This window comes from Catharus ustulatus, chromosome 6 (assembly GCF_009819885.2).
Source record: "Catharus ustulatus isolate bCatUst1 chromosome 6, bCatUst1.pri.v2, whole genome shotgun sequence".
NCBI lineage: Eukaryota > Metazoa > Chordata > Aves > Passeriformes > Turdidae > Catharus > Catharus ustulatus.
The window spans coordinates 54,058,732-54,086,691 of record NC_046226.1 but is presented as its reverse complement, the minus strand read 5'-3'; the positions used below and the strand labels follow the sequence as shown (position 1 = coordinate 54,086,691).

At 59.6% G+C, this 27,960-nt stretch overlaps 1 protein-coding gene across 5 annotated transcripts; it reads left to right on the top strand.

Moving 5' to 3' along the window:
* The first annotated feature begins 1,153 nt into the window (after positions 1–1,153).
* Positions 1,154–27,924, top strand: CTNND1 (catenin delta 1). 5 transcript variants are annotated; one of them, XM_033062682.1, is made up of 20 exons: positions 1,154–1,223; positions 14,405–14,523; positions 15,271–15,585; positions 16,597–16,668; positions 16,918–17,076; positions 17,262–17,794; positions 20,682–21,145; positions 21,238–21,421; positions 21,676–21,793; positions 22,113–22,266; positions 22,648–22,665; positions 22,917–22,985; positions 23,647–23,774; positions 23,886–24,036; positions 24,274–24,466; positions 24,558–24,672; positions 25,195–25,282; positions 25,615–25,662; positions 25,784–25,881; positions 26,292–27,924. In XM_033062682.1, the coding sequence occupies exons 3-20, from the start codon at positions 15,391–15,393 to the stop codon at positions 26,298–26,300; spliced, it is 2,796 nt and encodes a 931-aa protein (XP_032918573.1). In that variant the 5' UTR covers positions 1,154–1,223; positions 14,405–14,523; positions 15,271–15,390; the 3' UTR covers positions 26,301–27,924. The 5 variants fall into 5 exon arrangements, with proteins under 5 accessions (XP_032918573.1, XP_032918572.1, XP_032918575.1 ...); XM_033062681.1 differs by having other exon boundaries at positions 26,289–27,924; XM_033062684.1 differs by having other exon boundaries at positions 26,028–27,924.
* The last annotated feature ends 36 nt before the right edge of the window (positions 27,925–27,960 follow it).

The following is a 27,960-nucleotide window of genomic DNA, read 5'->3' as shown; positions in this document are numbered from 1 at the left end:
GTTGGATAGTCTATTTTACAAACCAAACATCAGGGAGGGTTTGGGGGTCCCACGCCCTGATCATCTCCCTAGATGTGCTCTTTGTATGCATCAAATCCGATTTTGCATCATTACACCTTTCTTCACCACCTTTAGCAACCCCCACCCGGCTCGGGATGACCTCCCTCACATCTCCATCCGCAGGTAGTTATCGCATCCTCCCTGCCTCCCAGTGCATATTTACCCCAGGAATCACCTGTCCCACCCAAAACCGTCCTCAGCTCTTTTCCTCTATCATTATCTCACTAAGAGTTTGGCAGTCAGGCGCAGCCAGGGTTCTTCCCTGTGCAAACCAGGCAGAAAATTGTCACCTTCGGGGGACCTGGACTTCTCCCAGGTGAGTAGCGCGGAACACGCGGTGAGGTTGGCCCAGCGTTACTTCCTTGCCTCCGAGAGAAGGGGAACCCCTCCACCACTGAGGATGAGCTGTGGCTGGGGTCCCGCCATAGACGGGACACAGAAGGAACCGGGTGACCTCCCGGGGACATGCTGCAGCCCATCCTGCCATGGAATCTTACTTCTGGGCAAATTCCACCCGGGACAAGGGTAACCTGTTTTCCCACCGCTCCAGAGGGACAGGACGGAGGAGGTTCTACTCCGGTGGTGTCCCAGAGAGTCCCTTGAGAGCCCTCTTTGTCCCAGAGAGCCCCTTGCCGCACCATGGCGGGGGAGACCCGGACCTTGAGGAGGAGTTGGTCTGCTCCCGGGCGGTAGCACCTGTCCCCGACGTGGAGTCCATCTGAGGGCAGATCCCAGTTGGGAGAATTTGCGCCGCTGGGGCAGATCCCACGGGGACGGTGCACGCGGGGGACAGACAGTTCTCGGGGCAGACCCCACCGGGACGGCCGCCCCGGCCCCGCCCCGGTCCCGCCCGTCCTTGTCGCGGCTGCTGACGCCGGGGGCGGCCCCGCGCCCGCCCCACCCCGCCCGCCGGACCAACTTCCATTTTAGGTGCGGGAGCGGCGCGGGCGCACGGCGGGAGCCGATCGACCCCGCGTTCTGCACACACCGCCCCGCGCCGCCCGGCGGGACCCGGCCTGACCTGCGCCGCCGCCGCACCGGGCGCCCGCCTCGTCTCTCGCCTCGCCGCCGCGGCGGGACCCGCGGAGCGGGCCGGGCGGCCGTGCCGCCGCCGCGGGGCGGGACCGCCCCCCCTCGCCCGTCCGCCGAGGAGCCCGGCCACGGTGAGTCCCGATCGCGGCGTCCGTGCCGCCGCTCAGGGGGCACAGGGGAGGGAGCGGAGCCGGTGCGGGCCGGCGCCTGCCGGGCGCCGCACGCCCCCGCGGCGGCGGCGGGGCGGGCCGGGCCGGTCCTCGCCCGGCGGGGCCGGATCGGGGCTTGGCCGCACTCTCCTGCCGGGGCCGATCGGTACCGGGCCCCGGGAGCTCCGTCCTGCCCGAGAGCCTGTGCCAGGCGCTGCCGCGCCCCGCGGGACCGGTGGGGCGGCGGGGCCCGGCCCTGGCGGGGGCGCTGGCGGCGCCCGGGAGCCCGCGGGGAGCGACACAAAGGCGGCTGGGCCGGGCGGCTGCCCCGTTCCCCGCCCGGGGCCGCCGCCGCTCGCCCTGCCCGGAACAAAGGCCGTCCGTGTGCCAGCTTCCCGCGGCCGGCACCGGCAGGCCCCCCCGCCCTCGGGCGGGGATCGGGGCTGGATCCCCCCCTTGGGGTCTCGGCCGAGGCATGGCCCGGCTCTCCGGCTCTGCGTCCAGCCACCCAGTTCGGCTCTGCCGGTCTGCGCTGGGGCTCGTCGCCCGGTGTGTCGTTTGCCTGCGCCTTTGTTCTGGCGGGGAAGGGGCCGGTGTGCCCGGGGGGGGTCAAGTGTGCGGGTGGGGCTGCGGCTCCTCCTAATGGAATCGCTCTGAGCTTCAAAACAGCCCGACAGGCCCGTCCGCCCGAGCTCACAGGCGACACCGAAACGCTTCCCGAGGAGGCAGGATGGTCCCGGAGCCGGTCTCCGGGGGTCTGCTCAGCCGCCGGTTTATTCTGAGTCTCCCTTGGCCACACTGTCATTTAGCGACAGCCCGGTTGCCTCCTCCCTACCCCAGCGCTCGTCGTGCCTTCTCCGATGACCTTCCCCGGCATCGCTTCCCCTGCACCGTGAGCGTTCCTTTGCCTCCTCAGAGCGTTGCAGAGAGGAGACTTAGCTTGGGTGAGAAAGTTTGGGTGCCTCGCAGTCATGAGGGCTGTTGGCATCTGCGAAGCACCCGCGGGCTGGCAGAAGGGAGGTGGGGCACCTCCGTTATGGCCCTGGGCTTTGGGCGAGGGAGCTTGGACAACAAAGCTTCCTCTCATTGTTGGAGAGTGGGGTGGACCTCATGGAGTGCCTCCCTCTCTCTCTAAGGGCTCGGTGCCCTTGCCCTTCCAGGGAGCCGATGACGATGTGTCTCACAGGGCATTATCTGGGGGGCCTGGTCTGTTCTGTGACCAGAGGAGCTGAAAGCTCTTCTCCCAGTGTTGTGGCACCCAGGCTTCTGCCCAGCTCCCAGTGAGCCAGAGAGGAGCATTTGGATGCATGGAGCCTTGTGATGGTATTGAACTGCAGCTACCTGTGGTTTCACTGATGCCCTCCCTGCGCTGCACAGACGCTTTTGGACTTGACTGTCCATGTCTTTGGTGTAGAGAACTGAGCTTGTCTTCAGCTTTGGAGGTGTGCTGAGATCCTGTAAGCCGTGCTCCCAGCTTGTGCTTGAAGTTGCCACTTCTGTGCCCTTTCTCTTGGATGTGGCAAGGTGGGGTCAGCAGCTGACTGGTGACTCCCAGGCTCCTGCCTCTGCTGTGGCTCCTGCCAGTGAAGCAGGGCAGTGTCCACCAGGAAAATTGCTAGTCACCTTTCCCGGGGTTACCTTGTCTGCTCCATCCTGTTCCCAGGGCTCTCTTGGTTCTTCACCTGCTGGTGTTTGCTTGTGCTCTGTAAAGAGCAAAAAAGCAGTTTTTAAGGATCTGCTGTTCCTCTTGGCTGAGTTTGACTGGACTCTAGAGCGTCCTTTGCCGTATGCAGCATTGCTGGAATCTCGCGCAGAACCTTCCTGGAAGCGGTGGGAGGATAAAAGTGCTCACTCAGTGGAGCGTGCTGGGCTTGCCTGGGCTGCCACGGAGGGGTGAGCCTCCTCCCTTCCGACGCAGAGGTCAGGGCCTGATGGTTGTGGTTGAGGAGCCCTTGAGGCCATCCCTTCCCTAAAGATGGGCTGGGAGTCAGATGAATGGTCCAGCCCAGACCGCGGAGCCGGCTCTGTCCCTGGATTGCCTCTCATCTCTTCCCTCCTCCAGCCTCTGGCACGGAGATAAGACCTTGGCCCATTGTATCTGCTGTGGAGGTGGCTTTAGGACATCCAGAAAATAATAGTGTGGCTTGGATTGTGCCTGGAAGGCTATTGGCTTCTCGAAATAGCTCACCAGTGTCTGTGGCCTTAGGGGGAGAGTGCTGGGTAAAGCTCTTGGTTTCCCTTCCCAACAACCCCTCATAACTGTCTCTCATTTACTGCTGGCAAGGACAGAGCCCTTTCCCAAGACTGTGGTGATGCTGTCTCCAGGGAAGTGCCGAGCTCTCCTGGCTCTGAATACCCGTCTCTGCAGCGCTGTGGCTGTGTCCCGTCCCTGCCTCGCTGACAGAGAAGCGGAACCCGGAGCTGGTGTGGGGCAATAGAAGACAGCAGGTGTTGCCTGGATTTGATGACAAAACCCGAACCTGGGCAATTCAGGCACTCCTTCGTGTGTGACACAGGGCTTGGCCAGCGGAGGAGGTTGTCCTCTGGAACGGAGTTCAGGAATGTGCCTCAGCACTAGGCTGTCGGAAAGGGGTTGGATTTACGGGCTCTCGACCAAAGTCCTCGAGTTCTCCGAGGTGGCCACAACCTCCTCTTTGCTTTATATCATCTGAGGAGGCTGATTGGGGGAGGAAAGGGTTTCTTAGAGCCAGTTCTTGTGCTGGAAACCCCCAGCAGCAGGCTGATGAGTCCATCCAGCTCCTGCCTGTCTTGTGCTTGTTGCTAATCCGCCTTCCTTCCCTCCAGGAAAGCTGCTGGTGTTAGTTTGGCACAGGAGTGCCTGTCCCTCTGCCCTGTCCAGTGACTGCTGCATGCAGGGCCTGACCTCTGGATTAATGTGCTCTGTTGTGTTCTCGTGTGCCCTCAGCCTGTTGGGGTGCTTCGGAGTGGCAGTGGGATCCTCCTGTTTCCCTTTGTGTGTGGAGGAAGCAACTTTTCCCTGTGAGGAATACTGCTTCCTTATGGTGGCCTATGCAAGGAGGGATGAGATGAGCTGGCTCTGCTGGGTGTGGGGGGCAAACCAGTGACTAAAGAGCACAAGCTGCCAGGCGTGGTGTCAGGATGGGCCAACCCTTAACCAGGGTGCCAGTCACCTCTGCTTTCGTCTGCTCTTCCCAGCCCAGAGCAGCTGCTGATCAGAGGTTGGCAGTGGGACGTCTGCCATGTGTGGACCTTGGACTGAGGTGGGAACAACTGGTCCCTGCTGCCCAGCCTTCCACGCCAGCTCCTGCTGCCTCGAGTGAGATGTGCTTTCCTGCCCGGGGTGCTGACAGGAGTGGTGGGTGCCCAGCAGCTTGTGCCAGTGTTCCTAACCTCATGCTGCAGGTCCATGGTGACTCTGCACTGCAGAGCTCTTACCCACTGCAAGAATGCTTGTGCCAGTGCAGGCCTGAGATCCTGAGCCAGGTTTACCCCATGTTTAATTCTAGCAGATCTGTGCCCAGATGTTTGTGCTGATGGGACAGGGAATTTCTGCTGTGGTACTAGTCTTGGCGGGGTGCTTGTCCAGGTGTGCCTGGCTTTCCAGCACAAACAGGGAAGGGTCCAGGCAAATTAGGGTAGGGTCCAAGCCCTGGGAAGAACTCTCCTATAGCCTGGTGGTGGTGCTCTGGAAACATCTGCAGCTCCAGGGCTTGCATGAGATGTCCCTGGGTGGGCTGAGGTTGGTGGCAGGAGCTGTTCCTGTACCTCCATCCTGGCCCTGACTGCTCCTGTTCCTTTGGGCGTTGGCCCTGGTCACAGCAAATGCTGCTCAAAGTTCACTGGCCCTCCTAGGCACACCTGAGCTGTACCTGCCACTGCTGAGTCCCTGAGGGCTGGGCTCTGGGCACCAGGCACGGGGAGAAAGCAGCTAGAGCATGAAGGAGTGGGCAATGGGAGGGCAGCTCTCCTCAACTTGCACAGCTTTTGTGACTGTGAAAGTGCCTCCTGCTTAGGAGAGTGGTTACCTGGGGGAGGGAGCAAGGTGGCCCCATGTGTGAGAGTTGGATGGCCTTGGACTGGATGAATATGGGGAACTGGTTCCCGCCCAGTCCAGAAGGAGGAAGGCGTCTCACTGTCCCCAGATGATGTGTTTTCCTCTCACCCCCACCTCGTGTGGCGCTGGGGCTGTTCTGTTCCGAGAAGAGCCCCTGGCTCTCTCAGCTGCTTCCCCGTGCTCCCAGTCCCGGCCCAGTCGGAAAGGGGAGGCGGTGGTGCTGGGCCACATGTGGGTATCTGCTGTGGGTGGGAGGGAGTGAGTGTGTGGAACTGCAAAGACGAGTTTTTCCGACCTGGAAGGGTGGGTCACTGGGGGTGTTTGCATGCTGCTGGCAGGCCCCTTGCCCAGTGGAGTAACACATTCCTGCGAGCGTGTTGCTGCATGCAGGGCTGCTGCTTGCCATGCTTGGCTTGGCTGCGGGCAGGCCGGCTTGCTCCAGGGGGAAGAGATGTTGTCCCCCTCCTGCTCACTGGGGTCTGAGGGGGAGGAGGTGGAGAGCCCAGGGTGTTTCTGGGAGAAATCCTCTTGTGTGGGGAGCCTGCCTTCTCCAGGTTGGCTTTGTGTCATCCTTAGTATCTCTTCTCTTTTTTGCCTGCTTTTACTTCCAGGACACACTGGTGTGGCAGAGCCACCTGTTCTCCCCTGATCTCTGCCCAGGGTCTGTCCCCAGCAGCTGGCTGTGGTGGAAAACCACTCACTTTGCTTCTCCATTCTCCTTTCAGCAGCAAGGGCAGGTGGATAGGCTTGCAGAGCAAAGCTCTGGCAGCAGTGAGAGCTCTGAGGGGGACTCTTGCTTGGCTTCCCAGGAGTGGCCTGTCCTGCCTTCAGGAGTCTTGGCAGCCCCACAGCGTCAGGGAGCTCTGAGGGAGTTGTGCACACAAGAAGATGGGGTGTGTGAGGGAGGCTGGACAGCTGGCTTAGGGGGCAGGTGTTGTGCTGGGTCATGGTGTTGGTGCTGCTGTAGTTCTGCAGGTAACCAACCCATCTCTGGGGCATGGCAGGCACAGCCAGAGCCTCATGGGGTTGGAAAAAAACATCTTCCACCCTCTCCTCATAGGATGCTCCCAGCCCTGGACAGGAATGTAATAGCACTATGGGTGAGGAACCCTCGGCTTTGTTCCCTGGAGGCAGACTGTTTCCAGCAAGCTGGAAGGCCAGGCATCTGGTCTCCTGGGTGGCACAGCTGGCCGAGGCTGGGCTGGTGGTGGTGCCCATGCCTGTCATTCCCAGCCTGGTTCCAGATAATCTGCATGCAGGCCAGGGGCAGTGGGGAGTGGCCCTTGGCAGGACGTCGTGTTTAGAAACTTGCAGGAAAGGGAAGCCACGATGTCATCTCCCGTCTGACCAGGAAGCGCAGGTTTCCTTCCCTTTGGCTCGCACAGGAGCCTGGGAAGGTGCTTCTCAGTGAGAGAGATGGGGGTGCAAACAGTTTGGTCAGGGGGCTGGGGTAGGATGGAGTCCTGCTGGCCCTCTGTCCTGTCTGTCCCTTGCTGCTCTGGGTGAGCGCTGGCTCCTGCCAGCCTGTGTGTTTACCTTGAGGGGCTTTGGAGAGCTCTGGGGGACTTGCTGTCACCCTGCTTCAAGCACCCCGTTTCCCCGTCTCCAGCTGTGATTCACTCCCTGGCTCCTGCCTGATGCTTCTCCAGTGGCTTTCCTTCACCCATTCATTACTGCTCTTGGCAGGGCCCTCGGAGCCATCTCCACCAGATGCATGCGTGCAATTAGAGAGCCAGGCACCTGATGAGGTCATGCCGAGCCAGCGGAGCTGGAGCCGGGGCGTTCAGCCCAGCCCCGCGTGGTTTGTGCTCTGACTCAGCCCGTGGCCGCCTTACCTGCTCGGGGAGTCCGGGCTGGCTGGGCCGAGGAGGGGCAGGGGGTCCCACTCCTCCTGGGCCGCTCCCTCGGGCCGGTTTAGCTTAATCTCGGCAATTCCCTCCTGGCCACTCCCTCACCAAATGCTATTTCACCTGTTTGCTCAGCGTGGGGCGGGGAGGGTGTCTCCTCTGGAAGAGGGAAGGGTGCCCTGTCTGCCTCAGGGGTGCCCTGGTACTTTTTGGTTGGGGAAGGCTCCATGTGGGAAGGCTGGGGGGTCCTGTGTCCTGCCCTTGTCCCCACTCCTCATCACAGTTCCTTGGTGACTTGCTCTTGCTGGAAAGGCAGATAGTGCTGGCTGCCCCTAGTTGCACATGTCCTGTGCTGGTGCCAGTGAGATTCCCCTGTGCTTCCAGGCCCTGCTCCTTTGTCCACTAATTGTAGCAGAGCCTGGAAGCCAGGACCAGTTCCTGGGGCTGCAGGTGTGGGACAGGAAGTGATCTCAAGTGGCTTCCTTGGGAAGAGGGCTGTGGGAAGGGCTCTGTGCCCGGGAAGGGTCCCAAATCCGTGTGTCCAGGTGCTGGGCTGGCACAGGTAGCTGCAGGTGTTTGTGGCCTGATGAAGGGAGGCTGCCTCTAATCCTGCTGGGAATGCTGCCCGCCAGACTGCAGCCTCTCTGCTTGGGCACAGCCAGCAGCCCAGCAGCACTTGTAGTGTACTACCCTGGAGCAGCTCATGTTCCCCTGGGATGGGGACCCAGAAGAGCAGTTTCCCCTGTGTGCCGTGCCTCGGCTTGGGAGGCAGGCTCAGGCCTCACTGAGGGGGACTTTGCTCCCTGGACTCTGCCAATATGGCCCTTATCTCTGGTGTGTTTGTTTTCCCAGCCGGAGAGAGGCAGCTGAATGGGAAAGTTGAGCCTGGCGGAGGGTGGGGGGACGGGTGAAGGGCAGGGACATTGGCGTGGCTGGAGCCTGGGGGGCCGCGTTGACCTTCAGCCCAGCGCCAGCGTCCACTGAGCCTTGTGGCCGTGGGGACAGCTCATGTCCCCCTTCGAGGTGGCCACTGTCGCTTGGGTGGGGCAGGAAGCTGCCCTGCAATCCCTCCTGCTTACCTGCTCGCCTCGGGCCGCCTTGGCAGAGCCGGGGGGCTGCTGCCTCCCCCTGCCCGGGAGCCGCTGGGGTGAAGCAGGAGCCCTCTGGCTTGCCGGAGCGTGGCCTGTCCCGGGAATGCTCTGGCCTCATTCCCAGAATCCGGCGCTGGGTGTTTGTTTGCTGCTGCGCCCCCGAGGTCTGGTGCTACTGTGACAGGAAGCGGGGACGCCGGGGGGAGGGAGGCCGGCCGCCGGCTGGGGATGTGCCTGTGAAATCCCTTTGTCCCTGCCGAGCGCTCAGCTGCGAATTCCCACAGCGAGGAGAGAGCTGCCTTTGTGCTGCTGCAGGGCTCTCGACATGTGAATCTCCTGGGCCTGGGGGTGTGAGCCGTGGAGCTGGTGCAGAGGGGTGCCAGGGACCTTCGCAGCAGTGCCCCGTGGCAGCAGGGCTGCTGAGGTGTCCGTGGGCAGTGGGATGCAGCAGGGTGTTGCTGGCAGGAAGGCTCCAGCCCTGGGGCCGTCTCTCTTGGGGGCTGCGGGTGGACAGAGCCTCTGCCTGGAGCCCAGCGCCTTGGCTGCCCTCCTGTGGCCCTCTCCTCCCTGCAAATGCCGAGGGAAGCTCATGTCCCTTCCTCTCGCCAATTCTCGCCTCCATCCAGGCGGTGCAGAGGGTCTTCCCGGCTCTCCTGGGGGGAAGGAGCTCCTGGCATGCTGTGTCCTGGCTGTGCTCGGAGAGGGGCGAGTGGCCCTCGGCGTGCCTGGGAGGGACAGCTGCCCCGCCGAAGGATTGCTGGCATTCCAGCAGAACAATCCCAGCTCTCCACAGCCGACCATGCACTGCTCCACCATGCACTGCTCCGTTCTCGGCTGCCTCACTCTCGGCCCGGCTGAGGTGGCACCGGCCCGGTGACCTCAGCGCAGCCAGGGACAGATCCCTTCCCCAGGGGATTGCCCGTGTTTCACAACCATCGGCTGTGTCCAGACCCGTCCTGCAGACCCGATCGGTATCTCCGTTCTCGGCCCCCTGCCCTGGCTGAGGGGAAGACCCACGCTGCTGCTTCCTCGCCTCCAGCCCCACCCTGCCCTTATCGCTCCCTCCTCATCCTGCTCCCTGGCTGCCGTCCCGCTGCCTTATAAGGTGCGATCTGCGCCCGGCTTGCATCTCCAGGTGACTCCCCTCTCCGAAGGGAGGCTTTCCCAACCCATCCTGGCTACGTGGCCATCATCCCTGGCACTGGGGGCGGCAGGTGAGGTAGGCCAGGTGGCGATCCCGCTGCCAGTCCAACCAGTTAGATGTGAAGGGTGGAGGAGGAACGGCTCCCTGCCTGTCCCTGCCTGCGGCGCCGCTCCTGGGTGTTCACCCGCCGGGCTCCTGCCGTGACCGGCACCCGGGGCACGGCTCCCCCGGGGAAGGTGGGGCTGGGCCTGGAGCAGGTAGGCGCCCAAGGCGGTGTCCAACCTGCTGCCGGAGCAGCCCTTTCCTGGCCACCTGCCCGCCTGCTCGAAGTCCACTGTGCTCTTGTGACCTGCCAGCAGGAAGAGCCCTCCTGGGGGCCAGGGGGGCAGCTGGAGCCCAGGGCAGGAAGTGGGGAAGCCTTCCCCTGATGTAAGGTCTAGCAGGGCCAGGGTAGGCTGGGGAGTGGGAGCAAGGGGCCTCACACAACCTGGCAGCAAAGATGTGTCAGCCTCAGCCGGGCTGCTCTGAGGTGAGGGCTGTGGGTGCCTTCCTGCCTCTGGGGTTAGGAGAGAAACAGCCAAAGCTCTCCTTCACGTGGTTATGGGATCTGCTGCCCACCATCAGCTTCCCTCCATGGCCTGAGGGCCGTAGGTGCTCTGAGCTGGACACCAGAGCAAGTGAGTCTGGGCCCGTGGTCTCTTCTCCTATGCCCTGCTGCTTCAGCCGTGCTGAGGTCTAAGGGTTGATGTGTGAGCCTGGACCCTGTGCTTGGCATGGGGAAAGATGCCAAGGATGCTAGCTCATTTATTTTTTAGGTAATTGAGACTGACCAGAAGCCTGTGGTGAATTAGCAGGGCTGTGAGCCTGTGCAGAGCAAGTGCACTGGAAGCGTTCGGACAATTGCAGGCTTGAATTATTGATGGAGTTTCTGTTTTTCCTAAGTGCACCATGATAGGCAGCTGGGACCAGGGAATTTGTTGCTTCCTCCCTCTCGGGGACAGGGTCTGGTGCGGAGAGCTTTCAGAGAATGGGCAGCCAGCTGGCTCTCCTCAGGCCCTGGGGCAGAGAGGGAAAGGGCAGTTATTGGAGTGGAGTTTAGGACTGTGTTACAAAATTCTCAGGAATCCATCCCCCTTTGTCAGCCTGGCAGGTGGGTCTGGCTGAGGAGCCCCACAGGGGCTCAGCCAGCCTGGATGAGGGGTTGTGTCCATCCTGGCTCTGATGGAGCTGGAGAAGGGCTTTCCTTGTGCTTCATGGTGTGGGGGGCTGCCAAGAGTGTCTGGCCATGGTGACAAACCTTGCCATGTGCTGGACAGGTGTCTGGGGCTCATGAACAAGCAGTGAAGTTATGTGAAGGGCTGGGACGTGGCAGACTGAGCTAATGCAGTTCTGTTCGCCCTCCCTGGTGGCAGCAGGACTGTGGCAGTGAGGACCTGGTGTGTCCCTTAGCAGGGTGCTGGGTCAGGGATGATGTGGCAGAGGAGATTCTGACTTTGTAGGTGCTTGGGTTGAACTTTGCCCAAAGTGTTCTGTGCTGATGCAGCAGCCTTAGCCTCAGGGATCCCAAGACCTTTGGGTGACAGCTCTCCACGGACTTGGGGCATGGAGCAGGGCTGGAGCAGATTGTTGGAAGAATCCACATAGAGGACTTTGTTGGAGATTCCCTGTGCTGTGGCGGTGCTGCCTATCAAGCCGCCAGCCTGAGTATTATCTGCCAGATCTTGTCCATGTTCTCTGGCCTGTGGAGTACAATTCCCCATCTACTGGCTCGGTCTGGGCCCTGGGGTTAATCTTTCTGTGGTAGACTCCAGGAAAACACTCCTGGTTGGGAACCTTCAAGGACTGGACTCCATCCTCTGGCAGAGGAGGGTGCAGGTGAACTGTAGGTGGGTATGTCTGTGGTTTGGCCCTGGAAATTTATTTTTTCAGGCAAAGGATTTGCTCTATGGGAAGGCAGTTCTGCTGGAGGAGCTGGGGTGAGAGGTTTTGGAAGAATCTGCTGTGTCACAACTGGCTGCAGCAGAATGGCTGTGGAGGGCTCAGGGTTTGGGATGCCTTTCTGGCTGTGTCCAAAACCTTTATCCAGATGGGAAGCTTGTGGTGGGGAAGCTCCATGCACACAGGTAGGCTGGCAGCTGCCTCCTGGGTAGCGAGTGGGCTCTGCTCCCCAGGCTCTGTGACATCTTTCCAGTGCATCCCCTCTGATTCTGAGCACAGCACAGGGTGGGGTTGGTGCCAGGAAGTTGGGAGATAAGGCCAGGGGGACTTAGGTGTGAAACTTCCTGGGTAGCTGCATTGTTCCCTGGGGTCCTGATTGTTGCAGGGACAGAGAGGATTCTGCCCCTGGGGTGAAGCTTTTTGGTTTGCCCTGAACTGAGCCAGCTGAAATATTTTTGGCTTGCTGGGGTTTTTAAGTAACAGGTGTGTCAGCAAGTGCCTCTCTCATGATGAAAAGGCTTTCATGAGCCATCCTCAGAGCCGGTCAGGGTCTGGCTTTGGAAGAATGCTCTGTAGTTGGATCTTCAGAGGCTGGGGGGAGGAGGGAGGGAATGGGCGCAAAGCGATCCCTGGAATTTCACCCTTGCGGGTTCCTGTGTATTTGGCTTTGCACTGTCACAGAGTAGCTCACTGGCTGGGGGGAGCAGGATGCATAACTGAGGCCCTTCCCTTCCTGCCCTCCCTGTCTCATTCTAGAGATGGTCACTGAGTGCCCCAGATGGCATTGGGACATGCAGGGGGCCCTATCCCTGAATGTGGGGCAGGTTCCTCACATCTGGGGGATGTAGGGCCGAGTTTGGGGTTTGTGTGCCAAACCCAGGGAATGGCTTTGCTCCAGCTGGGATGGTGCTGGCTGTGTCTGTGGGGACAGCTCTTGCTGACCTCTCTGGACCTGGCACTGCCTCTCTGTAATTATGTCTTTAATCCCAGATCGATGAAGACAATGGCTGGAACGTGGGTGGAGGGAGCTGGTCTGTCCTGCTCGTAAAGGAAAACTGGGAGAGACCCCGTTCTGCTGACACTTCCTGCACATCATGGAGCCGTGTCCAGTGTTCAGGGCAGGAATACCAACTGTGTAGGCAGTGCAGCCCCCTGACACTGAGTCTCTCTGCTTAACATGGTCTTATTGTGCTGGGAGACCCTCACGTGGCCTCTCCTTGAGCATCCATTGGATCTGGAGGGTGCGGGACCTGTCCTGTTCCTTCCCCTGCTGTTGTGTTTACTCCCTGTGGAAGGGACGGGAAGGAAACAGCCTTGCAGCTGCTCTGGCCCCTTATCTGGGGCCATAACAGCCCTGCAAGTTTCATTGTTAGTGTCAATGTTTCCCAACCCCATTCCCAGGGAACAAAGGTGGGGATTCAGGGCTGGGGTGTCCCTGTGGGCTGTATGGGCGCTGCCTGCCAGCCATCGGGGACCAAGGTGATCTTCTGGGGCTCCTTCTCTCCCGTCCATGCTTCCCACAGAGCCTGACCCTTCTAGTCTGTACTTGCTGCAGGCATGATCCTCTTCATGAGACCAGACCAGCCAATTCTCTCTTCTTGGACTCAGGGAGCTGCCTCTGCCCTCCTGGACCCTAAAAATCTGCCTCTTCTGCATCGGGATTGTTGAGGGATAGCCAGGGAGCACAACTGCTTGGAAAGGCCATGTTGTGGAGGATCGTTCTCCACAGGGGGCTGTTCCTCTCTTTTAAGGGTTTGCTGAAATACCACTCTGGAAACAAATCCCAACGAGCCAGGGGTCTTGGCTGGGATTTTTGGATGCTGCAGTTGCATGGGGTGTCTGGGGTGGTAGGACTGCTCTGTGTCCCGCTGAACAACACTGGGACGTAATAAGGAGCTGCTCTGCTTCCATCAGGAAACCCTGGAAAGACTGAAGATCTGTGTCCCTGCTTAAAGTGGGTGGTAGCCCACCAGAGATAAGGAGTGTTACTCTGGGATAAGAACTAGGATGTGTCAGCACAGTTCTGGGAGGCACCAAGCTTCTCCTTTGGAGAATCCTGCAAATCTGCAGGGCAGGTGAGCAGCAAGGGTCAGAGCCATCCCTGCATTTCCATACAAGGCTCAGGGAGCCAATCTGTTGGAAAAGCCTCAGGGAGTACCTGTTGCAAGGTGGGAGGGGTGGAAAGCCTGTGTGCATGAACCAGGAGGCATGTCTGGGAGCCTCCAAAAGCCTGCTTGGGCTCTGGAGTGTGGTGGGCTGTGTTCTTCCCGAGGTGCAGGGCTGGGTTAGGTATGCTGCAGTTCCTTCTCCTGCCGGACACCACGTAGGCACGAGTAGTGCAACTGGATTTTTTATTGATGAAGACGGATTATAGAGTGGCAGTGACCAGATGGTGGAACGTGCTGTGGGCACCTTCCAAAGCACTTGGAAAACATCCACCCTGCGTGGCTGGGCTCCGTTGAGGCAGTGCCACCGTGGCTGACACACGCCTGTACCCGAGGGAGGCTTTGGGGAGCAGAGCCACAGGAGTGGGGAGGGGTTTGACAGATCAGAGGACTTTACTGAGCTGCTGTGCACCAACATGTGCTGCAGGCTGGGTCTGAGGGGCTGCAGGAGGTGGTGTGAACAGGGGTGCTGCCTGTGTGAGCTCTCTTCCCCGGGTCGTCCTTATCAGCCCTCGGGCGGTGGCACCGGGGAGTGGAGTGGGCAGAGCCGGTGTTGGAGACCGTGGGAAAGCAGCTTCTGTGCTCCTTGCCCGGCTTGAGCGAGTCCCCACATGCCTGCCATGACTGCAGAGCTTTGGGAAAACCTCTCAGGCTTGCAGCGACTCGGCTGGGCTGTGCGGGAGGGGTGGAGGGCTGAGCCCTGGCCGCTCCTTTCCGCCTCTGCCGTTTCTCCCGTCGGTGGGAACAGTGAGGGATGCTGCAGGCTCCGAGGAGCTGGGGGGCTGCTGTGGGGGCAGCACCGCTTTGCCACCCCACCGGCCCTTCCAGACCCATCCCTCAGAGGGGAGGGAGAGACGTGCCCATTCCCAGTTCTGTGCCTGCCCTATCTCCTGTTTAGGGGTTCTTGTGTGTGATTTTGACCTGCTCCCGCTGTCCCTGCAGCTCTCTTCCCTCCTGCTTCCTCACTGTGGTGGCTGGGCTGTTTCTCCCATGACTCTCTGCGTCTAGACCTGGCTGTCCCGTGCCTTTGCCAATCAAACCTGAGCTTCCTCCTCTGACAGGTCTGTATGGAAGAATATTGCTTTTCTGTGCCAAAATGTTGATTGTGGCTCGCTTACTGTTCTCCTTTGGGTGGGAGTGTTGGAGGGGTGCAGGCCAAAGCCCATCCCCAGGTCTGTGGGCTAAGGATCCCTGGAGGGAGAGCTCTGGTGGATACCTGGAGGGTGGTGAGTTTTGGCAGCAGTCAAAGGAGCTCATGAGATCCCCTTTAGGGAGATCCCATCACATTCCATCCTCTTCCTGGCTAGGAAGGAGCTGTGGAGCCAGGGCTGTCTCCCCATCTCTTACGGAACAAGGAAGGAGGGAGCAGATAAATGATATGGCCCTCTCCTTCCGCCCTTCCCTGGAGGAAGCAGTAGGATGTGTGTCTCATTCTTCAGGAGTGTCCCCTGCCCCACCCCAGGGACATGCCCTCCCCTCCTGCACTGCCTGCCCACAGCTTTTCCTTGCCCATGAGTTTTTCCCTCAGCCCACAGCAGTTCTTCTGAACCAGGCTCAGCCCCAGCTATTTGCTGTGCTGGGGGGGACCTTCTGTCCCCACGGTGCCACTTTTCCAAGCTTTAGTGTTTGGGCAGTTTGCATCTGAGTCCTACTCCAGCACCCTCTTGCCAGCTCTCTGGTGATGGGTGGGAGCGGGTGTTAATGCCATAAGATTTTTTTTTTTTCCTGTTCTGAAAATCTGTCTTAATGAAATCAGTCTCTTTTGACCGCTTTTCTCTCCTCCTTTCCTCCCCCAAAATCATGTGCAGTGAAGAGAGGGGCTCCTGCCCTTCTGGGGTAATTTTTCCCACCCTCACCTTGACACCAAGCCGCCTCTGCTTGTGCCTCCCCGTGCCCCCCGCCCTGCCCACCCTGGGCACCCGTCACCCATGGACGACTCGGAAGTGGAGTCGACCGCCAGCATCCTTGCCTCTGTCAAGGAGCAGGAGGCACAGTTCGAGAAGCTGACCCGGGCCCTGGAGGAGGAACGGCGCCATGTCTCAGCCCAGCTGGAGCGAGTCCGGGTCTCCCCACAGGACGCCGGCCCGGGCTTGGCCAACGGCACGCTCACCCGGCGGCACCAGGTAAAACACCCCCTTGGCAGAGGGGTGTGCACAGGCTCCTGGAGCCCCCGGAGCTGCCTCCCCTCAGCCCTCCTCGGATATGGGAGGTGGAGGAGGGCCCGGCTGTTCTCGTGGCACTGGTGTACTGGAGTTGGTCTGGGGATGTGCAAACCTCCCTTGGCAGACAGAGCCTTCAGGAGAGGAGGTGCCAGCCTGGAGGGTCTTGCTGCCAGGTTGGCTCTGCTCTGGTTTTGGGAAGGTCAGAGATTGGCTGTGCTCAGTTCCAGGGCATCTCTGCTCCCCATCCTGCACGGCTGCTTGGAGGGCAGCTGAAATGCTGAGGCTGGGATATGTGTGTCTCCCTCTGTGTGTGACCAAGGGCAAATCCATGGAGTCTGTCTGTCCCCACACGGCCAAACCAGGCCTGGGAGAGATCTCTACAGGGCTGTAAACGTGGTTTCATCTGCCTTGGTTTGAGGCGTCTCTTCACTTTCTCAGGCTCAGTCTTGGAGAAGGGTGCTTGGAGGGCTGGTGTGTGGTGGCGTGCAGGAGCCAGGTTCCTTTCCGGCTGTAGAAGGTGGTGGTGCCAGGAGGGACCTGTGGGACAGGGCAGGATGGACAGAGGCAGAGTTCAAGTGTCAAACAGCAGCACCCTGCGATCAGCCACCGTGCGGTTCTCTCAGGCCCGGGAGGGCCTCTGGGGTCACGGGTGACTCCTGTGTCAGATGTGGAAGGTTTCCAGGGCCCTGCCCAGAAGGCAGGGAAGCAGGGAAGGGTCGTGGCCATTCCATCAAGAGCATGCGGGAGAGCTGGGAAGTCGGGGTGTCTCCTCCGACTCTTGCCCAGCCTGGCCTAGAGGAGATTTGCTGCATGTGGCACAGACCCCCGAGGAGTGTGCTCCTCTGCATGGGGTGCATGATGTGTGTCTCTGTCAGATGCATGAGTTGGGCTGCTCAGGGCCCTGCAGGGGAGTGAGGATGGGTATGTGGGAGATGAGTGTAGTTACAGGCCTGCTGCCCTGCTGTGTTTCAGAATGGACGTTTCCTGGGTGATGCTGACCTGGAAAGGCAGAAATACTCAGATCTGAAGCTCAACGGGCCACAGGTAGGGGGAGCTCAGCCCTCTGGCTGTGGCCAGTCTGCTTGCTGTGGGAGGGTGCAGGACAGTGCCCCAGTGTCCCCATTCCAGCTGGGAAAGGGTGATTTGGGCTCCTCATGTGGCCACCCTGGCTTAAAGGTACCTTCTTCCTAAAGGTATCAGAGCTCCCTGTGAAGAAAGATCTCTTGTCCAGCTGACACCAGCAAGGCCCAGATTGGTGACAGGGCCTGACTCACTGTCGCTTTCTCCCCTCAGGACCACAGCCACCTCTTGTACAGCACAATCCCTAGGATGCAGGACCCGGGCCAAATCGTGGAGGAGACATACACCATGGAGGAGGACCCAGAAGGTGCCATGTCAGTCGTGTCTGTAGAGACATCAGATGATGGGACGACTCGGCGTACAGAGACCACGGTGTGGGCCTGGGGACACTAGGGAGGGACAGGGCATGGTGGGGGACCCTGGTGGCTGGGTGCTCTGCCACGAGCTGAAACAGGGTGTGAAATGTACCTGAAGTACAATGCTGGAAGAGGGGAATCTGGGGGTGCAGAGACATGGTAGGTTTCGTGATGTGAGCATGCCCTGCACATGTGTTCCAGGTGAAGAAAGTGGTGAAGACTGTGACCACCCGGACAGTGCAGCAGGTGCCAGTGGGGCCTGACGGGCTGCCTTTGGAAACGTCCCCTGTCACCAGCAACTACGTCCAGACTATGGACAGGAACTTCCGCAAGAATGGCAACGGGGGACCCGGCAGCTACCTGGGCCAGGCGGGCACGGCCACCCTCCCTCGCAACTACCACTACCCCGACGGCTACGGCCGCCCCTACGAGGATGGGTACCCGGGCAGCGACCACAGCTACGGCAGCCTGTCCCGCGTCACCCGCATTGACGAGCGCTACCGCCCCTCCATGGACACCTACCGGGCCCCCAGCCGCCAGGACATCTACGGCCCCCAGCCCCAAGTGCGTGTTGGGGGCAGCAACATGGACCTCAACCATTTCCACCCCGAGCCCTACGGCCTGGAGGACGACCAGCGTAGTGTGGGCTTTGAAGACGTGGACTACGGGCTCATGTCTGACTATGGCACAGCCAGGAGGGCGGGGACCCCATCTGATGCTCGCCGGCGGCTCAGGTACGTGGTAGGAGGGTCTGGGGTACTCTGGGGTCCCTTGGACTTTACCCTCCTTGGAGGAAAGAGGACCATGGACACAATGCTGTGAGCTGAGTCACATACCGCTCACACAGGAGAAAACTTTCATCCGCTTTTAATTGTCTGCTTAATTGGTGGTTAAACCTGGGTGCTAATTGAGCCGGTCGTCCTGCAGCCAGGAGTTCCAGTGGGCAGCTGGATGTAGCTCCAGGCCCTTCTCTCTGTGCCATCAGGGCTGTGTGTGCCACAATGTGGCTCATCCCTCTGGGAGCCCTGCCGGTGTGGTTGTGTGTTGGGAGCAGCTGCAGTCCCATGATTGTGTGATTGTGCTGTCCCTGAGCCAAGAGCAGCCCCGGGAAGGGGAGCTTAGCCCAGGCTAGGGTGAGCAGGACTTGGCCCCACAGTGCCCTGGGAGCGTTCCTGCACAGCCCGACCCTGCTGCAGGGCAAGGCGGGAGAAGCTGCTCAACCTGTTTGGCAGCACTAGCTTCTCCCCCTTGTGTGTCTGTGGCTGATGGCGGCTCCTCCAGCTTGCTGGGCTGTGCTGCCCTGGGTGGCCAGAGCAGGGTCCTGGTGGTCCTTCCTGCCCTGCCAGGCATTCAAGTTGTCACCTGCCTGAGGCCGTGACTCCATCAGTCTCTTGTGCCAGCCATCCCTGCACAAACACTGCTTCCTGCTCTGCTCCCGGCTGGGCTGTCAGCAGGGCTTGGGTAGGTGCTGGGGGATGGCTCTGGGGGTGGTGAGGCAGAGCCAGAGTCCTGGAGGTGGGGAAGAGGGGTGTCATCATGTCCTGAGTGCCCCAGAGTGGGCCCAGCAGACAGGTAAGGCTCAACACAGGCAGCCTAAGCTTCTGGGACATAAAACACAGGCAACACGGAGAGACTTGGGGCAAAGGAAGCTCTTACCAGCCCCTGTGGAGATCTACCCGATCCAGGTGCATGCTGTAAATCCATGGTAGCTCCTGGCTGCCGGAGGGACTGAAGGAGCAGCTTTGTCTGTCCTTGTGACTGGTGCCAGCACAAGTGCTTCTGGGCTGTGGTGAACCAGTCAGGGCAGTTGCTCATCCAGATGGATTTGCTCAGCCTCATCACTTTGTGCAGCTTGTGCCGGCTGGAGGAGGGCAAGCAGGGCTTCTCCCTCCTCAGGCAGCCCAGGACAAGCCAGTTCTGAGCACATGGCCATCAGGTCTCATTCCTCAGGGAGCATCTTGGCCAAAAGGGGTTACACAGGTGTGTCCAACCTCTGGCTGCTTGTCCAGGCAGAGACTCTGGCTTGTGTACTTGTCCTGGGTGGCCTTTGAGACCATAAGCCCTTTCTGCTGCATGGGAAGGTGTCTGTGCTCCTGCTCCTCCACATCCTGGAGGAAGAGGGTTACAGGAATCAAGTGCATGAGCTGCAGCCAGGTGGGAGACTGGGGGATGTGGGTCACATCAAGGCAGAAAGTCAGCTCTGTTGGAGTTGCAGGAATGGCTCATGGTATGAAAGATGGGTTGGTGGGCCCCTGAGCCAGCTCTCCTCTCCCTGGGCAGAGCGATAAAGATCACAGCAATCTGTGGAATCCAAGCACTGTTGAACTTGGCTTGTCCCCCACCTTCTCAGTTACTGTCCACACTGGCTGCCCAGCTCACAGGAATGGGAACAGGGAGAGTAGCGTTCCCTGCCTCAGATGTTTGTCTTGAGCAGGAGCCTGGCTGTTAATGACTTCCTTCGGGGAGGCAGCTCGCCAGGCACACGGGGCCGAAGGAGCACCTCGAGCCACAGGATGCCGTGTGCTGGTTGCCATCAGCTGTGGAGCTCTGGTCCCTGCTCTGGAGGGAGCTCCCTCTCTGCTGGGAAGGAGAGAAGGGGCTCCTTCCTGTTCCCTGCCAGCCCCGTCTTGCCTGGAGGGGATCTGGCACCACGGGAGGTGGAGTCCTCCACAATTGCAGGGTGGCATCCAGCACCATGGTGGGACAGTAGCTCCTTTTTGGGGAGTCTTGAGTCTTGGCACAGGAGTGGGATCAGCTACCAGCCATGTTGGCTGTGTCAGTGGCTGGGTCTGGCTCCAGCCTCGAGCTGCTGCTCCTCGGCACCTCTGAGCTGCCAGGCATGGGGCGTGTCCCCAGTGGGTTCTGCTGGAAGCCAGCTCGGCAACCCTCTTGCCCCACCACGGCAGTGCCACAGCGCCCAGGGCTTGTGTGGCTGTGGAACTGGCTCTAAAGCTGATGGCTTGGGCAAGTTCTGTACCAGAGGCTGTAGGAAGGGAGGTGGTGCCAACAGCAGGTCCTGGCACCATCCTTGTCAGGATACTCAGGGGCCGGAGCTGCCTGTGCCTGATCCAGGAGCTCCGGAGGTGGCTGAGCAGCCCAAGGGGCAAGTGTGACCTGGAGTGGAGGTAGAAGTCTTTCCTTGGGTCTTGTCTGAATGTCCTCAGTGCCCGGGCCCAGCAGAGGTGACTGAGCTGTGGGGGAGGGATTGTAATGGCAGTGGCTGCAAAAATGGGAGAATCTGGAATTTGAGAGGTGTATGTTCTGGGAGTGTAAAATGTCACTTTGGCATGTAGGGCAGTGGTTACACTTTAAACTCCTATGTGCTTGTTTGGGCTGATTCCCAGTGCTGCCAGTCTGTGGATGAGCTGTTCCTGGACAGGGCAGAGGTCTGGGACCATGGCTTCTTCCCTGAGCCACAAAGTAGAACCCTGGACCCTCTGTGTCTCTTGTCCAGCTTGGCCTGTCCCTAGGGCAGCAGCACACCTTGCCTGTGGGGCTGGCTCCTGCCTCTGCAAGGGTCAGAGACCAAGATCCAGCTTCATCCCTTCTGGTGGGCTGGAAGGGGCACTGCCTCCCCCACGTCCAGGACTGTGCTCAGACACTCTCTGCCCTCTCTCCTAGGAGTTATGAAGACATGCTGGTGGATGAAGTGGCCCCCGACCGGTACTACTGGGCCCCGCTGGCCCAGCACGAGCGGGGCAGCCTGGCCAGCCTGGACAGCCTGCGGAAAGGCGGCCCGGCCCCAGGGAACTGGCGCCAGCCGGAGCTGCCGGAGGTCATAGCCATGCTGAGCTTCCGGCTGGATGCCGTCAAGTCCAATGCAGCCGCCTACCTGCAGCACCTGTGCTACCGCAACGACAAGGTGAAGACAGAGGTGCGCCGGCTGAAGGGCATCCCCGTGCTCGTGGGGCTGCTGGACCACCCCAAGAAGGAGGTGCACTACGGCGCCTGTGGAGCTCTCAAGAACATCTCCTTCGGCAAGGACCAGGATAACAAGATCGCCATCAAGAACTGCGACGGGGTGCCCGCGCTGGTGCGCCTGCTGCGCAAGGCTCACGACATGGACCTCACCGAGGTCATCACAGGTAGTTGCTCCCTTAGGCAGGATGGGCTGGTTCCCTGGGGTGGGGTCTGTGGTCACGGTCCAAGCGCTCATCTTCCACTTGTGGCGTTGCAGGGACGCTGTGGAACCTGTCCTCGCACGACTCCATCAAGATGGCCATCGTGGATCATGCACTACATGCCCTGACCGATGAGGTGGTCATTCCCCGCTCCGGCTGGGAGCGGGAGCCCAATGAGGATTCCAAACCCCGCCATATAGAGTGGGAGTCGGTGCTCACCAACACCGCTGGCTGCCTTAGGTATGGATCTGGCAGAGCACTTGCCTGGGTTTGGGCTGCAACACTCCTGGGCTGTTCCTGGCACTTCCAGAGGACTGTGGAGCAGCTGCTCTCATAAGACAGCTGCTGGTGGTGCAGACCTTGAGTTTGGAGGCATTTGCCCTCAGTGATGGGAGCTGCAGGAGCTGTTTTCTGTCTTGAGCTCTGTGGGGTGTGGGCTGCCCCTCAGCTGCCCTCAGCTGTCTCTCCCATGATGGTTCTCTCCTGCCTGCCAGGAATGTGAGCTCCGAGCGGAGCGAGGCCCGTCGGAAGCTGCGGGAATGTGACGGGCTGGTGGATGCCCTGATCTACATCGTGCAGTCCGAGATCGGCCAGAAGGACTTGGACAGCAAGGTACCACAGCATGACTGGTGTTGGGAAAGGGAGAGCCTGCATGGGGTGCACCTGGCACTGTTGGACCAGGAGGTGTCTGACACTCAGCCTGCAGTTTGGGGTAGGAATGTTGGCCTCCCAACAGGGTCCTGGCTGTGTCACTCATCCCCACACCACTGCCCCTTGGCTCAGGGCTTCCTGATCAGCCTGGATAAAGTCTTGGCTTGAATTTTCCTTGAGCTTTAAGCTGAAGGCTGGGCCAGACCGTTGCTTGTAGATCTGGAGTGCTGCTCCTGAGTGCTCCCACTCTCTCAGTCAGACACTCTGGTTCTCTCCTCAGCTGGTGGAGAACTGTGTGTGCCTGCTGAGGAACCTCTCCTACCAAGTCCACCGCGAGATCCCCCACGCCGAGCGCTACCAGGAGACGCCCCTTGTCCCTGCCAACAACGCTGCACCCCACAATGCCAGCTGCTTTGGGGCCAAGAAAGGCAAAGGTTTGTGTAGCAGCAGGGAAGGGAGGGAGGGGAACAGAGTCAGGTCTTGAGGGTGGGCTGGGATCTTTGTGTTCCTACTTGGGCATCTCATGTGAAGGCTGAAGGGCAGCTTTCTCTAGAGGCGCAGTGGTCCCTGCTTCCCTGGCTCTGGGAGCTGTTGCTTGGCTTACCCAAAACATTTGACACAAGCTGTGGTGGGTGTCTGTGGTGGCGGGATGGTGATGGATACATGTCCACTAATTCCACACCCTCCCTTTTCTCCTATGTTGCCCCTTCCCCTTCCCTTTGCTTTCTTGCCAAATGATCTGCCCCATGATGCTGTCGGCACTTCTCTCCTCCTGCCTCCCCTCTCTCCTGTCCTTCTGTCCGCCTCACCAATAGACGAGTGGTTCTCCAGAGGTGAGTGCGCTCTTGGTTTTACTTTTTCCATGGTTTAATTAGGTGCTTTCTCCAGCTCTCTTTGTCCCCCTCCCCAGCTGGGCACATTCTGCCTGCAGTGTGGCTAATACCCCCAATGTCCCCTCCTGTGACACGCTGGTCGCTTGGCTTCAGCTCGCCTCTGGGCTTGTTCCTGCAAGTGGCAAAGAGCTGTTGGGCCGAGATGGGTGGGGAGAGGAGGAGTCTCATGCCTCTCCACTTGCCCTTTGAAGGTAAAAAGCTCCCAGAAGACCCTGGTGCTGACACTGTGGATTTTCCCAAAAGAACAACTCCAGCCAAAGGTATGTTGTTTGAGTGATTATGCAGAGCTTGGGTGTCAGGGTAGCTTTTGCCAAAGCGGCCTGGGAGAGGAGCGAGTGAGCAAGAGGAGATCTTTCCCATTGAAGTGAACCTCTCCAGTGGGCAGAAGTTGGGTTTGGAGCAGGAATGCCCAAGGACCTGTTAAAACATGAGCTCTGCCAGTAGTTGAGAGGATCTTGTGCATGCATGAGGTCAGCACTGCCTCAGGACAGGCTTCAGAGGGAAATACTGCCCCAGGGACTGAGGAACAGCACAGTGACACAGCCCTCTGTGGTGGTCTCAGACTTGCCAGCACAGTTGCCCTCTTGCCTGCTCTTCACTCCTGGGCATGGAGAGCAGGCATGGTTTAAAGCTAAAATCTCGATTTTAAAGTGTTCACCAGCCATGAGAATGAGCAAGGGTCATTCCCAGAAGCCTCTGGGGACAAGTGTCTTACTGCATGTGAATCACAGTCTCTGAACAAGCAGTGGCTGGGATTTCTGGTACCCTGGGGCAGCTTGGCCCTCTCCGTGCCAATGATCCTGCTCCCTGGGAGCCTGGCTAGAGGCTTCCAGCTTCATCAGCCCACCAGTGCCCCTTCAGATTAGGCAGAGGCTAGCAGAGCCCTTGGATAAATCCTTCCTACCCATGTCCTCCTGGCAGGCTATGAGCTCCTCTTCCAGCCAGAGGTGGTGCGGATATACATCTCCCTCCTGAAGGAAAGCAAGACTCCAGCTATCCTGGAGGCTTCAGCAGGAGCCATCCAGAACCTGTGCGCTGGCAGCTGGACGGTGAGTGCCCACAGAGCTGGCAGTGTGACAGGGAAGGGGTGAGGGGAGCTGGGGGGCTGGCAGCAGTGTCCCCAGCCCTGGGTGACACGGTGGCCCTGTCCCTCCCCGCAGTACGGCCGGTACATCCGCTCAGCCCTGCGCCAGGAGAAGGGGCTCTCCGCCATCGCCGACCTCCTGACCCACGACAGCGAGCGCGTGGTCAAAGCGGCATCCGGGGCCCTGCGCAACCTGGCCGTAGACCTGCGCAACAAGGAGCTGATCGGTGAGCATGGCACGCTCCCTGTATCCATGCAGGCTAGGCAGGGGCTTCCTCCTCCACCTCTTGGCTACTGGGGAAGTGTGTGGGCACAGTGTCAGCTCAGGCTCTGCCTGCTGCTCTCACCTAGAGCAGAGAGTGCTGAACTCCGCAGAGAGGGACAGCGAAACGGGTCACCTGCCAGTGGTTTTCCCTTCAGTCCTGTTCCCTGCTTGCTCACACCCAGCTCTTTATCCTTCCCAGGCAAGCATGCCATCCCCAACCTTGTGAAGAACCTGCCTGGAGGCCAGCAGACCCCTGCCAAAAACCTCTCTGAGGACACAGTGGTGTCAATCCTCAACACCATCAATGAAGTGATCGTGGACAACCTCGAGGCGGCGAAAAAACTCCGGGAAACACAGGGGATCGAGAAGCTTGTGCTGATCAACAAATCTGGGTAGGCTCTGCTCAAAGGATGATGCTCAGAGTGGAGAGGGGCTTCACTTTCTCCGGGTTTCCAAACATCTCTTCCCTTTGCCTCTTTCTAGGAACCGCTCAGAGAGAGAAGTCCGGGCAGCTGCCCTCGTCTTACAGACAGTTTGGGGCTATAAGGAGCTGCGGAAGCCCCTTGAGAAGGAAGGCTGGAAGAAGTCAGATTTCCAGGTGTGGGGATGCCCTGTGGTGGCCAGGGTGATAGGTGGGGTCCTGCAGCAGGGAGAAGGGTGATCCTGGAGCTTGGCAGTACTGGCCTGCAGCCCTTCACCTTGCTGGTGGCACTGGGCTCCCACAGAGGTGGGTGCCAATGGCCAGCAGGAAGTCTCTGCTAGGAGCACTCTGTAAAGTGTCATGCCCTGTGTCCCACATAAGCATGAGGCAGGAATTTTGTCACTCTTAAGTGCTTCTGTGGCAGTATTGAAGAACAGGATTCTCCCAGGCTGAGTTTCCTTCCCAAAAGCAGGGACTGCTCATGTTTCCAGAGGGCCAGGCACTACCCTGGTCCAGGCAGGCCCCCCATTCTGATGGGGGTGCAGTGGGGGCTTCAGCACCTTCTGGTTGCCTTGGGCCCCTTTCTCAAGGGCTGTGGGAGGGTTCCTGGGTTTGTGCTGGTGCTGGAGGTGTGGATTGCACTGGTGAGGAAGGAACCTCTGGGCCCAGAGTTTGAGTGGTCACTGTCTGTTGCTGTAGGTGAACCTGAGCAATGCCTCTCGGACCCAGGGAGGCAACTCCTTTGATGACAGCACCTTGCCTCTCATCGACAGGAACCAAAAAACAGGTATGTGTTTGCCTTCAGCCCACTATCATCCCTCTGCCTTGTGGATACTCAGGGCAGCTGATGTTTGTCCCCTCTCTGCTCTTGAGCTTTGGCTTCTCTGGCAGCCACACAGGGCCATTAGTATGGGCCCTGGGTGGCTTTCCTTGGCCATCAGAGCCCTCAGTTTGGGCCTTAGGGCTTCTTGGGGCAGGCACTGTAAGTCCTATGGTGTCCTTGGGTCACAGAGCTGCAGCTGCAGCTGGGCCTAGGCTCCCCCAGCTGGGGCAGAGAGTAGTTCCTCTGTGGCTCCTGGCTGCAGGAACTGTCCCTGATGTGCTCTCCTATGCTTGCAGACAAGAAATCCTCCCGGGAGGAGATCCAGATGAGCAACATGGGACCAGGTAGGAGAGGGACTCCCCCTCAGTGTGTGGGAAGCAGGGGATAGTTCACATCTCCTGCAGGAGTGGTGCAGCCTCCCATGGAGGTGACACAACTCACTGACTGTCCCCTTTCCTGCTCCAGACAACTATTCCACACTCAACGAGAGGGACCACAGCAGGACGCTGGACCGATCCGGTGACCTTGGAGAGATGGAGCCGGTGAAGGCAGCACCGTTGATGGTGAGCAGTTCTCTTTAACTTGGGAGGAGCGGGATGGGTGCAGGAAATGCCACATCACTGTCCTGTCTGGCGGAGGAGAGGAGAGCTGGGCTCCCACAACTAACACCCCCCATGCCGTGGCCCTTACTAACCCCATGTGTCTGCAGCAGGAGGAGGGGCAGGAGTCGCAGCCTGAGGTAGAGGAGGAGGAGGTGGAGGAAGATGTTGCTGTGCCCTCCCCCGAGTCGGTATGTCCCAAGGTGTCCTGCCCAATCTGACAGTGGTGACAGATCCTGCTGTGCTCTTAAGGGTGCTTGGCCAGCCAAATCCTGCTGCAATCACTGCTGCTGCAATCACTGGTGCCGTGATCCTGCCTCCACCCTCACTCCTGCTCCAGCCTTAACACTTGTCCCTCTCTCTCTCCACAGCAGAAGATCTAGCTGGCCTCCCTGCCTCTGCTCCGTTTGGGTTGATAATATATTATATATATAAATATATAACTCTTCATGGTGGAATGGACCGACTTTTACCTTGTCTTATTGTTGGAATTTTGCTGGACTCTCTGTGCCAACCATCCAGCCAAACGCCTGGGCCAGGTCCCCAGGGCAGCCCGGGCCACTCAGTCTCCTCTGGGCCGCTGCACCTCCTTGTTCTGGGACACCACCACTGAGAACTCCTCCTCCCGTCCTCCTTCCTCCTGAGAGTAAAACCTTCCTGCCTGACTCTGCTGGATCAGCCGGCATGGATGCTGCACAAGGACTCGGATCTCTGCCTTGACCAGGAGCTGCCTTCTCTCCCACGCCTTCCCCCTGCTCCGAGGTGTCTCACAGGGACTGGGACCTCACTCGCCGCCGCCTTGTTTTTGGTTTGGTTTTGTTGCCTATAGGATATATTTTTTCCTGCGGGATCACTCTTCAACCAGGGCCGTGGGGACAACAGGAGCATCCCTCCTCCCTGAGGGCTGCAGGACCAGAGTCCAGGGGCTGGAGGCACAGGGTGGGGGGGAAAGAAAATCAGCAATAATGTCTCTTGCTTTGCTCTAGATGAGGCTTTGGGGGCATGGGAAGGGGGATCCAGCTCTGGATCCTGCAGAGACGTCTGGATGGGGCCCTTGCCACCACCCAGTGCCTGTGTGAGGAGGATCCTTCTGTGAGGAAGGGGGTCAGTGCTGGGGCGTGGGGCAGGGTCCCTGTGGAGGAAGGAGATGCGGCAGGGTTCTGGGGAGAGCGGGCGGCTCAGGGCGCACTGTGCCGGGCACCTGGAGCCGGGATCCCGTGGCGCTGCCCCGCTGACTTTCTCTTGACACGTGCCTTTCTTTTGCCACTGTGAAATAGCTCTTTGAATCGTACTGTCCAGCTGCTTCCCTGGGAAAGGGGAGCTTCCTGGGCTTCCGGCAGGGCTGAGCTCTTCCCTTCCCCGCTGGGAGCCTTACCTGTCTGCAGTGGGGCTGGAAGCCTGTTTTGGGGGGAGCCCAACCCCCTTGCCCTCACCGAGAGGGTGCAGGGTGCTCATCTGCATCCTGGCCTGGGCTGCCACAGGAGTTGGGATGTGCTGCTCCTCCTCCTCCTCTTGGCTGTGGTGCTGGGGCACATCCATGTGCTGTGATCTTTCGGGGGGCCCTGGGGTTCCCTGTGCAACTGGAAGCCTCTTTAGGAGGCTGCAAACTGGAGCAGGAGCCCTCCCAGCCTGGGGCTCCCCTCAGGGCAGGGGGAGATGGCAGGGGCAGAGCTGGTGCCTTGCTCCTGCCTCAGTTCCCCCCAAGCTCTGGCTGGGCCTGCCCTGCTTCCAGCCCCACCTCAGCTCGGTTGGGTTTTGTTCTGGGGTCTAACTCTTCTCTTTTCCTTTAAATATGTAAAACACTAATTCCTTTTTTAATTTTTAATTCCAAATGAACCAAAAAGACAGCGTCCCCCTTCTCTCCTCCTTGGCCCTGGTGGGGAGGGGGGCCAAGGAGGTGGGGAGGGGGAAGCGCCAAGCCGTTCCTTGTCTGATTCCTGTGCACACTCTTGTAACGCTTTTAAAACAAAATGATTTTTTTATATAAATAAAGTTTTTAAAGTGTGATGTGTGCCTGCCCCTTTGGTGTTTCTTGCTTTGCTG